The 13,747-nt window shown below is 37.0% G+C and overlaps 1 protein-coding gene across 4 annotated transcripts in view; it reads left to right on the top strand.

The window, feature by feature from the left end:
• The window catches only part of CHD7 (chromodomain helicase DNA binding protein 7), a 215,483-nt gene that overhangs the window by 102,641 nt on the left and 99,095 nt on the right, over positions 1 to 13,747 (top strand). For all 4 annotated transcript variants that reach the window (XM_087961776.1, XM_087961777.1, XM_087961778.1 and 1 more), the window contains exon 4: positions 10,318 to 10,751. In XM_087961776.1, the coding sequence (XP_087817902.1) occupies positions 10,318 to 10,751 (434 nt within the window). The remainder of the gene's footprint in view (positions 1 to 10,317; positions 10,752 to 13,747) is intronic.

Raw genomic sequence — 13,747 nt, forward strand, 5'->3', positions numbered from 1 at the left:
CATCCCTACCCTGTTGTTCATAAGATGCCGAAAATCTTTTGGTCCAGCTCAGTGACATCGTTTGATAACTGGATAAGACTTGGATAACTGGAAAAGCTAAATAGGGTTAGACCTGATTAGTACTTGAATGATAATCCATTACAGAATCATAGACCGTAGCATTGACCAAAAATAATATTAATATTGAGATATATACAATAGTAAGGAAATGATCAATCACTTTTACCTGGTAATCAATATTTTGTTGTCAAGCAAACAATGTGGACAAGTCCACAAAGTCACCAGAAATTAATATTTTAATTAATATTGCCTTGTTTTTTCTTTTGGTGCTTATAAACAACATGATGTTTCTTGCAGCAGTTGAAAACCTTCCCAATATAGCTTTGCAGCCACCCATAATTCCTGCATTCCAAAAAGTGTGAATGTTTAGACTGCTGAATCAAAAAATCTTTACCTTTACTACTTTCTTTTAAGGTATAGTAGAATGGCTTTTATTCCTGTCAGTGCACACTCCCTATATATATATTTCCTTTGTGTTATCAATTTGCTTTACTAATAAATGTTCCAGTTGCTTCAGCTTTTTCTCTATTTATCAATATTACAATTTCCAGCTCAGGTTTGTTATTAACATGGGATTTCTTGCTAGCCCAAGAAATCATGAAAGCATGGGGGATACCAGCTACAATTTTCCCATTGCTGTTGAGTTAATGGGAGTGTTAATTTTAATTTTTATACAAATTGATGAATATTGCATGTTTTAAATTAGTTCATGTGATCTATGTATACATTACTCTTAGATCACTCATGTGATCTATGTATACATTACTCTTACCTGGAATCAGGTATTGAATAGAATTAGGTTATTAAAATTAATAGTGCTGTAGTTTGGTTCTGAAGTTCCATATGATTTTTGTTATATTTCAGTTTTATACTCCATATCTCTGCTAGCACAAATTTGAGTTTACTCTCCATTCTCTAAACTATGCCTACCAGGCACAGAATCTACAACAATAGATTCATAACTATAGACTTAAGTTCCCTCTTTAATTTTGCCCCTATTAATTAGTAGCTTTATGTACCACAGACACCCTCTCCATAGTTCACATATGGACCTTCGTATGTGTTTGTGGTAAAGGGAATATTTCCTGTGTATTTATGAGTACTGGAAATAAATCCTTTGCAAAACTGTAACTCTTTGTACGTAGAAAAGCAATTTTCAAAGATATTTGAAAACATTTATTTATATACATGCCAGACATAGATGATAATGGTATCCTTTTAGGATAAGCAATTTTGTATGGAGTCTAGAAAAGGAGTAACAAAATAATAAATTAAAGAAAAAGGTATGCATTGAGGACTACAGAAAAAAATGCAGCAAAAAGTAGTTTATACAAATAGCATTCATTATAGGCTCTCATATATTTCTAACTGCTCATTGCTTTCTCCATGTCCATGCTGCATTTCACTTATTAAGGCAGGGAGTATGTTACAGCAGGGGTGTCAAATTCAAGATCCGCAGACCGAATCCAGCCCGTGGGGTGCTTAGATCTGGCCTGCGGAGCTAGTCTGGAAATAGCAAAGGACCAGCCCGCGGTGCCTCTGCTAGCAAAAATGGGGCGGGGTAAGGTGCGTGCATGGCCCCCAACCGTTTTTGGCTTCTGGAGTCGCCCAGGAGACCTTCCAAGCGCAAAGTGGGGCCTCCAGAATCGCCCACGAGGCCTTCCAGGCCCAAAACTGGGAGTGCTGCAGGAGGCTGTCCTTAACTCAGAAGGTTATAAAAGGGAGGGAAAGTAAAATATTTTACCTTTCAGGCTTGCAGGATTCTACTACTGTAGCCTATGTCAACAATTTTGTAGGTCTAGTCTTCTTCTCAGGTCAGTTTCTTGATCTGGTGTCTCTTATAAGGTGATCAAGTAGATTAAGTATTAAAAAACAATCACAGTAATGCACGCCTCCCTATTTTTATAAGTTTATAAAACCATGTCTGTGGAGGTGCCGTCCTGGTTCACACTCACTATGGCCAGGCACCCACCCGGCCCTCCAAATCACACCCTATCCTGATGTGGCCCTCAATGAAATTGAGTTTGACACCCCTGTGTTACAGACTCCATTAGTTAAAGAATTTTGAGTGGTGGGTCCAGGAAGAGAGCCTTGTATGTCATTGCCCCCCCCCCAATTAGGAACAGTCCTTCCCCATCCCCAAAGTGAGGTGAACCTCCACTCCTTTTCCTTACGGAATTACTCTGTGAGTGAGATATGCAGTTTCCAAATTTGATATATAAATAAACAAAATAAATTAAACATCTAATCTCTTTCTCTTCTCAAGGATCTCATCAGTTCCATCCAACCACAGTCTTCCTCTAGATACATTCACCTTTCCATATATTTGTTTGGTAACTTCAACTTTCATTCTGTATGAGGAAATCATATCAAAATACTTCTTTCATACTGGTCACATATTTTAATGTTCACCACTCATTCTAACACATGATGTAGTAAATCAAAGCAAGTATTAGGACAGCTTGCTCCACTCCTATGACATAAGGGAGTACCAATCAGTACAAAGAAGCATCTCATACAAAGCATATTCATCTCACCCTATGTTACCAGTGTCAAACATGGACACTTACAACAAAACAAATGAAAATTAGTCACCATGGAAATGAGGTGTTTGAGGAAAGCTGTTGGAGTGATCAGAAGAGGTAAAATCAGAAATGGGACTATAAGAGAAAGAATTGGCATAGTACCAATCTTAAATTACACAAAAACAGCAAATAAAGTGGTTTGCTCACCTGGAGAGGATGTTGTAGGATTTCATATCATACAACATATATACAAAAAAGAGAAGAAGGTCAAAGAACGTGAGGCAGATCCAGAAGAAGATGGAGAGACAACATTACAACAACATTAATTAACAATGGTTGGCGCTGCCAGAAAAATAAGAGCCAGAACTTTGTATCTCCTTTGACTCCTGTGGGAGGAAGAGGAGAGGAAGAAGGAAGAAAAGAAGACCTATTCTGTCTTGATCATCTCTCTTTTTATTTTACCACATATACGCTGAGAAATCCTATTTCTACTATAGAGGCACTGGGCTAGAAACTAGGGGATTATGAGTTCTAATTCCATTTTAGGCATGAAACAAGCTGGTAATTTTGAGCTACTTCCTTTCCCTCAATCCTAGACAGGAGGCAATGGCAAACCATTTCTGAAAGAAAATTGCAAGGACATGTTCAAGCAGTTGCCAGAAGTCAACATTGACTTGAAGGCACACATCATCATCATCAAATAAGATTATGATGATTTCCATTGCATTCAAATGTTAGGGTTTTTTTAGTTTTTCAGTAGAAATTGACCAAGCACTTTCCTAAGGAGGCTTAGTCACCTAATCCCAATAGTTTTTGCAGCCTTTTTAATATTTCATTTGTACATAGGAACAATAATAGGAATTTAAAATCAAGAGGCAGTTTTCATATGTATGTTTAGTAATTGGATAGTGCTATAAGCAAAACACAACCACATTTTAACCTTCCTTCATTTATACTAATATAGCTTAATCATTTTCAATATTATTGCAGTATTTATTATTTCATTATTTTTCCCTTGGACATTAATATTTATAGGTTGTGTTCTTAGCTACCACAACTGGGCCCAGAATTTTGGTCATAAATCATTATTAAGTGGATCACCACATGACCTGACTTGATTTTTCAACCGTTTTACGATGGTAGTAAAGTGAGTCATAGTCATTAAATGAACCATGTGATTATTAAGTGAATTCAGTAATCCATATTTCTGCTGGAAAATGGCAGAAAACATTGCAAATTAAGATCATATGACCATGGAATCCTGCAACTGGTCATAAATACAACCTGGGTGCAGACCCCTTCCTTAACTGATCAAATGGATATTCCTTGTTTTCGCCCTACTCCATTTCTTTGATACAAGATTGTATACTATAATTGTATTATATTACAATTAACAGTTATATGTTGTCCTTTGTTTGAAAAAAGACATATTACAGATCAGTCATGATAGTCAAGGAGGTTTGACTCTTGGTGTCTTTCCATAAGAGCAGATGTCAAAAACAATATTTCTTTTTATCATACTGTTATTTTGCCAAGCCTTAAAAGATAAACCTGTTACACAGCCTCCCTATTTGGATGTTGGGATATGCTTCTCTTGTGCTTTATAACTGACCTAGCAAATATCAAATACCTCAATGTTATTCTGATGGTAGTTGACTTACACAGGGTGGTGGATCCTGTGTTGTATTATTATTAGAATGCACAGCCTCTCTTATTTCTGGATGCTTCTAGCTTTTTATCTTTTGTAGTAATGATATTATTATTATACGTTGCCAGAGTCATCATGGAGTTGGGCAACTTTATAAATTTAATAAATAAATAAATTTTCTAAAAAAGGCCTATTCTATTTCTTCTTGTGACTTCTCCTCATCTCATTCAAAAAGCTTTCTGGAACTATAGTTGGTTCAATATTTTTTTTTCTCACAGAGGCCCATAATTCATGGCACACTTTTTTGTTCTTTTTTTCTATTTATCACCTATAATGTATAGAGTAGAACCAGGATTTTAGTCTCATAAGATGCACGCTTTATTGATGGAATCCCATCTTTAAGAAGCCAAGTTTATTCATTCCTTGTCATTCTTCCAGGAAGGTAAAATCACCATATTTTCAGAGTATACGATACATTTTTCCACCCCCAAAAGTGCATCTTATACAGCGAATGTTGCCGAAACCCGCTCTACCTGCTGGCCCCCATCCTTTGGCCTCTGCCTCCCAGTAATTTGCCTCCTTGCAGCAAACAGAAGCAGCTGATTGTCGGTTGGATCGACCTCCCGAGGACCAGCTGTTTCAGGCGGCAAGGATTGCCATTGCCTTTTGCTACCTCCATGCACCCCATTTTTTTGCCTCCACGCACCCCATTTTCCACCCATTCCAATCTCCGCCGCCTGGAATGGGCAGAAAATGGGGCATGCAGAGGCCGAAAATGGGGTGTGTGGAGGTTGAAAACAGGATGTGGAGGCCGAAAATGGGGTGCGTGGAGGTGGCAATAGGCTATGACTATCCCTGCAGCCTGAAACAGCTGATCGTGGGGAGGTCGATCCAACCGACAATCAGCTGCTTGTGCTAATCAGGCTGTGCTGAAACTGAAACAGGCTGTTTGCTGTTTGCTGCAAGGAGGCAAATTGCTGGGAGGCAGAGGCATATTTTTTTTTCTTGTTTTCCTCCTCAAAAGCTAGGTCCTTCTTATACTTTGGAGGGTCTTATACTGCGAAAAATATTTTTTTAAATCATCTAATTTAAGGTAGCAGCTTTAAACTTAACACAACAGCTTTAAAGAGAATAGAGTATTCACATTAGAAAAATAAGTCAGTTTCTTTCTTTTTAAAAGTTCAAACAGATTTTGTTATAGATCTCTACTTTGAAATCAAGTACCTGAAATTAAGTTTATTTACTTGGCTATTACTTGTCCACAGTACAAATTCTCTTTTCCAAAGTTGGCTTGTAGAAGTGCAATTTCCCATGTACTGGAGTGGTTGTATTATCCTGGAGCCATTTGTGATGTTCTCAAGTGTCTTCCAAACATTCAAAGTCAATGAGAGAAACCGGATTGTTTAGCAACTGTGATTTGATTAATGACCATGGTGATTCATTCAAGGTCTGTGACAAAGAAAATAACAAACGGTGTGATTCACTTAGCAAACACATCACTCAGTAATGGAAGCTCCATTCCAGTTACAATCATAAGTCAAGGACTTCCTATATTTTATATTGACATCAGACTTTATGGCATCTTCAAGTTATCTTGACCACCAGGAGGCACCACGATACCAGTTTCATCCTTATTGGGAATCAACAGATGTTGGCAGCCAGAACTTATTAAATGAGATTCGATGGGATTCTTTAGGGAATTGAATGAGTCCTTCACACTTTAAATGACTATATGCAGTGCATTAACATTAAAACTATCCAGGTCATAGTGCTCAGCAGTTGCAGGAAGGAATGATATATAAAATTCATCTTCCCTTAAGATATAGTTGATTTATTGTATCATGCCCCCCCCATGTATGGGGTTTAACATGATTGTAATACATGCACCATCTAGGAGTAGAATGGGATTCCGACTCTAACCTCTAATTATCTGCTTTCCTGACTGTTAATTTGGGTCATCTCTTTTTCTTTTCAATAATGTCAGAATTTTTTGCAAGATATTCTAAAAATAGCTATTATTTTTCTTTATTAACCCTTTTATAATCTATCGGCTGATTTATGACAAGTGAGTTGTCCTTTTCCACCACATAGCTATACTGAGTAAATGAAACAATACCTTCGTTATTTGGTAAACTAGCAGCAAAATAATTGGCCTGAAATTGTATATATAGCTGAATTTAGTTACAACGTAAGTTCATTGCTCCACTCAAATTGTTTCAATTTCAGACCAATTACTGCTATGCCCGTACCTGCCTTCCAGATTTGCAAAGACTCCTGTTTTCTCCAGGAACGTCAGGCTTCTTGGGCTTCCTTAAAAGTAAAAAAAGATCAGGTTAAATTCTCCTACAATTGCTTTACTGATATTAGCATCAGGAAGCATCATTGTCGAAGATCATGAGTTACTTTCTGCCATGTTTATACCTTCCACAATAGAAAATGGATGTCAAATTTATTGGACTGTTTCCTGTGATGACACAGATTAACCATTGCAGCTTCTGGTCGCACTGAAAATATTTACACATTCCATCTTTTCTTCCTGATTTTGGAATGCCTTCATTGTGTACCTCTCTTCTATTTTGGAGTGGAGGAAAGATACTGTTGGCCTTTCTGCATAAACCATATAGGAAACACAACTAGATTAGCTAAATCTATTTTGTTGTAAGGCTGCCTTAATATAATCTTGCAGGTACAATTTTTCTGTCTATTACTTTTAACTGCTAGATGCCCTAGGGCTGGTCTTTCCTAACTTTCTTTGACTGCTAAATGAGTATGGGCTCCTGTCTCTCTTGTCTGATGGTTTCCTAGGCAGCATCTCTCCTTTTCCCTCAAGGTTACCCATGCACTCCATTACATGGAATTTGGAGGGTGAAGTGTATTTCATACTTATGGCATTGAAGGGGCAATTATGTCATAGCTGCCTACCTGGATATGTAGGAAGATGTCTGTATATTTCAGTAGTGTTGAAAATTAGGGGGAGACAATTTCTAGATTTTTTTCATTTGAAGTTGAGACTCCTGAAATAAAAAGAAGAAAAGTATTAGGTAAGACAAAAAGAAATACCTCCTTTTTCCATTGCTCACAGTCAGGAAGGAGAAAAAATGAAGGAAATTCCCAAGATAGAAGGAGAAAGACAATCCTATAGTTATCCATCAGCAGAAGGAGATGGGAAAGAATTGCAATACTTGTGAAATCAGAAGGAAGAGGAAAGAATTGAGGCTGGCTAGATGGGAACTGGCAATTTCCAGAAAAGATGGTCACCAATTCTTACAATCACCTGATTTCAGTGCTATGGCAAGTGGTTTACTGCAAAGCTCAGATGTGAATCTTGATAGTTATCCCAAATAAGAGTGATTGGCTCAAGATTTTTCAGTGTGTTGCCACGGTGTTATGTAATTATATAGTAATCAAAATATGATCCTCAGGTTTAATTTATGTAATAACATCAACAGATAGTAGGTGTATGAAAGGTAGACAAAATTTAAAACAAATGCTACTGACATTTTAAAAGGAAGAATAACATAAAAAATGGAGTAGATCCTGAAGAGCATCTAGTCCAACATCCTGTAAAGCACAGGAATCAATTCTGTGGCATCCATAACAAATAGCTATCCAATTTCTGCTTGCTTCCAGCACAGGAGAGTCCACATCTTCCAAGGCATTCTCTTTCACTGTTGAACACCCCTTGATATTAGGAATCTCATTGTTAAACTCATTGTTCCTTGTCATGTCTTCTCTAGCACTTGTGAATAATAATGCTCTTTTTTTCTACATGAAGGCATGGAGGTCATTCAGAGATACAAAGACAACTATCACATTTCTTTTCATCTTCTCTATTCTAAACATCTTCAGCACCAGTAGTGGTATTCTACTGGTTCGGCCCGGTTCTATCAAGCTGGTAGCAGCGATGTGCAGTGGAGACTGAATCGGTTCTCTCCGCCGCTCTGCTGTTGGGCTCACCCACCCGCCTGGGTTCCCATACTCACCTTCATCCTCTGAATTTGAAGCACAGCTGCTTTGCGTGGCACAGTAGAGTGCTGTGCGGCAGCTGTTGAAGCGACTGGGATCATGTAGGCTTGCAGAAGGCGAGTTAGAATGCCTCTGTGCCTGTGCTAATGCCTTTGCACCTGCACAAAGTGTGTGTTTGGTGTGTACCACACCAGGCCATGCCCACCGAACCGGTGGTAAAAATATTTGAATCCCACCACTGTCCATCACTATTTGCTTCTAAGTTTTTCCTTCTAGGTTGTTTCTATAGTCTTCTGACACTGCACTTGTCTTCCATAATTTCTCAGATATCACAAGTCTTGAGACATTCTCAAGTTCCTTTGAGATTCAGATATAATTATCTGATCCTGGAAACCCCTGTTCCTGTTAGTTTGGTGTTTCCTGGCTATTTCTTTCCTTACTTTGGATTGCCACTCTTTTTATGTCATTTGTTCTGCCTATACCCATTTGAACAAAGTTCACTTTTGGAGAGAAGCAACAAGCAAAGTAAGATTTGAAATGCTCTTCACTATCCCCATTATCTGTTATTCTTCTATACTCTTCTCTAAGAGTGGGTCAACTTTTTACTTTTAGCTTTCCTAAAACCTAAATTGCATTTGTGCTTTAACCTTTTTTTTTTAATTTCAAGTATTCAGATCCTTCTGTCAAGATCCTTCTGTATCCTGGGCTTCTGAGGTGTTGGCTATTCCTGCCAGCTTAAGTATAAACTCTGAACATACCATATAAGTGGAGGTGTCATATTTCTATTGATATGAGAGGAAAATCCAATTTGTCAAGTCACCAAAATGCTTTTTATTAGCTTCATAATTTTGTCCGTTTCCTTCTTTCGTAGTGATGAAGAGCTGTAGATTTGACAATAGGTAACTGGATTTATCTTGCTTACATAAAAGTGTTCTTCATTTAAAAACAGTTGATGAACAAGAGATTTTCTGTAATTGAGGTAAATCTGGAATCCTGTGTCATTAGTTTCTGAAGATGAAAGAGAACTCATCTTGAAAAACCTGCACTATGTGGTGGATTAAAAGAGAATCTCAGAGTATGTGGCTTGCCATGAACTTCTGCAATTACCACCAGCTGCTTAAGAAAATAGATTTTTAAATGGTGGTATCTCCATACAGTACATTCACCTAATCATCCCATCAGCTATGCTCTTCCTGAGAAAGCTTCTAGTTATATATTTCATTTTGTGAAGCAAAAGGAGGTACTGTTTCTCTGATACTGCTACATGGAATAATTTCTCCTTTGGAACTATGTTTACATCATCCCTCTTAACATTCTAAAAGTTGCTTAAGACACTGCTCTTCTGTAAAGTGTTTGATGGTTAGCTAATAGTTGCCATATTTTAATTTAATTGTACTGTTTATACTTTTTTCATATATTTTGATTGTATTGTTTACTTTTTACATTAGATGCTTAACAAAATTTAATTTTAATACTTAAATTGTGATCATTTTAAGAGTTGTATCTTTTTATTGGATTGCTATAAACCGCTGTGAGTCTTGATTGGCCATGTATATATTGAAGAAATAAATAAATGGCCTAAATTCTTTTAAGAATAACAAATTAGATTCTAATGTTTTTCAGGGACAGAGGAGATAAGCAATAGGCTTTAGGACCATATATCATTTTGAATTGCTTTGAAATTTTATTAATTTTGTACAAAATAATGTTCTGGCACATATGCCAGTGTGTTTTTTCAAATTTTCTTTTATAACATTTTATTTTGTAAGTCCCTTTTCAAATCATTGATGGATAACAAACAGGGTTATGTGGCTTTCATTTGATTAATTTGAACAAGCCAATAAAGTCATTCTACATCTACAGTTAAAAGAATCATGTGTATTTTCATATTCTCTTACTTATATTCACCTTCCATCCCTTGTTGTTTAGGTTTGAACATACTGAAGTAGCCCTACCTTTCTTGCTTCCTTTCCTGTTCTAGCAGAAATATGCTTCATTAACCGTTTCGTTCCATTTAAAACATGAAATGTATTTTCTGTATTGATTTTATAACCTGCATATTTTCCAAGAACTAATTTTAAAGCGTTTAGTTATTTAATGTTCATTTATTTCTCCTAGCATTCTCCATCAGAACCCTTCCTAGAAAAAACAGTGCCAGACATGTCTCAGGTTAGTGGACCGAATGCCCAGCTCTTGAAAAGTGATGATTACCTTCCCTCAATTGAGCTGCAACCACAGCAGAAGAAAAAGAAAAAGAAAAACAATCATATTGTTGCAGAAGGTCCCAGCAAAGGATTTGGTAAAGAAGGCTTTCCTAGTGGGTGTATTGATAACCAGGATCCTACCAGAAAAGCCCTAGAAGGCTCCCAGGAAGAAAAAAAGAAAAAGAAGAAACCTAAGGTGAAAAAAGACCCAAAGGATTTGAAGGAACCCAAGGAGAAGAAGGAGCCTAAGGAACCCAAGATACCCAAAACCCCCAAGATACCCAAAGAGCCAAAGGAGAAGAAAGTAAAACAAACTACACCAAAAGCCAAGACCAGCAAAAAAGCAAGGTAAGGAAGACAGTTCCAGTGAGATACAGTTTTCTAAGTTTAATATTTAATATGTTTAAATTAGTGAAAATGTTTTAAGACTCATTATAGCCACTTTAAATTGTTTTATATTGATTTAGAATTAACTAGCACAAACTAAAATGTTTTTCTTTTGTGGTTTCTAAAATGTATTGAATTATAATAGGCTGATTTGGACCCAGCTACGGGGCAGAGAATTGTAAACCTAAATTTCAATCAGAAGTGCAAATCAGACTTTGAAAAGAGGAAGTTAATACAAGGAAACTGACTTCACTAAGCTACCCATTCACTATATCTTAACTTATTATTAAGAATTGGTCCCTCAGTCATTATAGCACTATTTTTTGGGGGGGAGGGGGGGAGGCAGGATATACCTGTACCTTCTATAATGTTCATTTCAAATTTTCTGCTGAAACTACATTGTAAATATAACTGGAACCCTGAATAACCTCATAAAGTATTTTTACGTTTTTCATGAAATAGGATTTTATCGCATTTTTCTAAATTATCTTTGAGACTCAAAAGATTCTTGGCTAATCAAGGAAGAAAAGGAAGGCAGGAAGGAAGGAAGGAAGGAATTAGTGTGTGTGTGTATACATACACATATATATGGAGAGAGCAGAAAAACGGAAAGTTTTTTGTGTGAATATTTCAGTACCAAAATAGAACATAATAGATATGCATCTAACATGCAGGGCACAAATACAATTTAACTATACTGTTAATAATGTGACTTTATTTGATTTGAAAATATTTTTATGCTTTTATGTTTTGTGTTTATGTGTATTTATGTATTGTTTGTCTTGAAAATAAAACTTGTTTAAAAAAAAAATATTTTTAAAGAAATTTATCATATCAGTGCAGGAGATTTATTTCAGGAATATTCATGTGTGCCAAGATTGTCCCTATAGAGAAAACATTTAGTTTTGTATTGCTAGCCAATGTCTCATTTCATGACCAGTATCCCAGAAGTATAGATCTTTGCAATTATTAATTGTTATTGATTTGTTTTAAAATATTAGAAATGTAATAAATAAGGCACTTGAAAGATGGTTGCATGACATGGTTTTTCAGGAATAATGAAACCTGTTTTTACATTTATAGAGGAAGCTTGATCCTTGTTTCTTTTATTTTCAGACCCCTTTTCTTTCTGCCCTTTAGCTGCAGAACTATTTTATCATGCAAATCAATAATTTAAGGAACTTTTGTTAATTTTATGTGTTTTCTGGAATGGAACCCAACATTTTTTAAAGAAATGCTTAGAAGTACAGTATTAGTATGCAAACAAGGTTAGGTTAAACAAATTAAGTATGATATTTTTTCCTATACATCGCATTTTCATATTTTTAAGCTTGAAGTCATTCAACTGAGTTTAAATGCAGGCAATCTTTAAAAACTGTAGAAAAAAACTGTACTCATATATATTAAGGAATTCCAAGGAATGATAAACCTGTCCAACAACATTCACAATTAAATCAAGTGGATGAATAAGCTAAGTGATTAATCTGTCAAACAAAAGCTTTTGAATTCTTTAAAGATACCTTATTTATCTTTTTGATGTATTGCTGTGATACAGATAAGAAAAAATATGAAACATATGATTGCTGTACACAGCAACATATACATTGTGATTATAGTATAGTAATGGATATTATAGTTATTTTGTGTGCTCTGAACTGCAAATATGAAGCAATACTATCAGTCCACCACAGATTTGCAAGGATATATCCTAAAAAATAGCATATAACTTATATAGTTTTCTCTAGCTACTTTTTAGCCCCTGAGGCCCATTTTGTTGGGTTATTGATCCTTTTAATTATAGTTAGATTTGTATATATTGGGAAAATGGTAAGTTTTGATCTGGGTGAATCTCTTCTGATCAAAGTCAATCTGAGAGCTCGATAGAGGAAGGTGAGATTGACCAGGACTTTTCCGAAGATGATAGGAAGGCCCAAGACAAGCCTGTTTTTAAAGGGCTTTTTAGGCCTCACATGTTTAAGTCCCTATTTTTTAAGACCAAAAGTGCGACTAGACTGGATTTCGACACCGCTTTGCCAGACTCTTTCTCTGGGCATAACAGAGCCCAGTGATCTTCTTTTTACCAAACCAACGGAGGAGGAGGAGGTGATTCCATCTCCAAAACTTTCTTTAATATGGTTCAGCGCCAAATGGACTTGCCAGGGACTTACCCAAGTGCCACTTCCTTTGATAAAATTTTTTATAATGTGGCCACGCCTCTGGCAGACACTTTACAGCTCCCCAAAGTGGACAAACCGGTACTGGCGCTTGCATCGTCCTCAACTATGCTCAATGATGCCGATGATGTACTCAAAGCGATAAAAAAAATCCAAGCTGGCATTGTGCAAGACACACCAGGCTGCTGCATGGGCCGTGAAGCCTGCTACAGCAGGGTCTTTCTTCACCAGGACCTCTTTGATTTGGCTTCGCCAGATTCAGGAACGGGTGCCTGCCAGTGATGTTAGGACCCATCAGGACTTCGATAAGGTGATTGCAGCAGAAGAGTACACAGCTGATGCCATGCTTTACTCTGTGAAGTTTGCTTCCAAGGCCATCGCATTGGCAGTGACAGCTCGATGCCTCCTGTGGCTCAAGTATTGGAAGGCCAACACCAAGCGAGGATGGAAGTTGGCGTCTGCTCTGTATAAAGGTGGCAAGCTGTTTGGGGGCGCCCTGGAACCAGTCCTGGTGGAAGCCAGGGACAGATGGAAAATCCTGCCTTCTATTTCATGGAGCGTTGATAGCAGGTTCTCACCATTTTTTCATCTGTCCTTTTGGTGCCTCTTACTACAGACTGAACTTCCAACATAATAAAGGTTTGTTCGGTCAGCAGCAGGAATTTCAGGTGCCCCAGGGGTTCTGAGACAAGAACAAGCCCCAAACACAAAATAAGCGGCCCTTTTGAGGGACAGGCAACCATTCTTTCTGTCACCCCAAGGGACTACCATACTGAGGCTCCC

This window comes from Notechis scutatus, chromosome 3 (genome assembly GCF_049901735.1).
Source record: "Notechis scutatus isolate UNSWTSFEM ecotype Mainland chromosome 3, rNotScu1.2, whole genome shotgun sequence".
In the NCBI taxonomy this organism is placed as follows: domain Eukaryota; kingdom Metazoa; phylum Chordata; class Lepidosauria; order Squamata; family Elapidae; genus Notechis; species Notechis scutatus.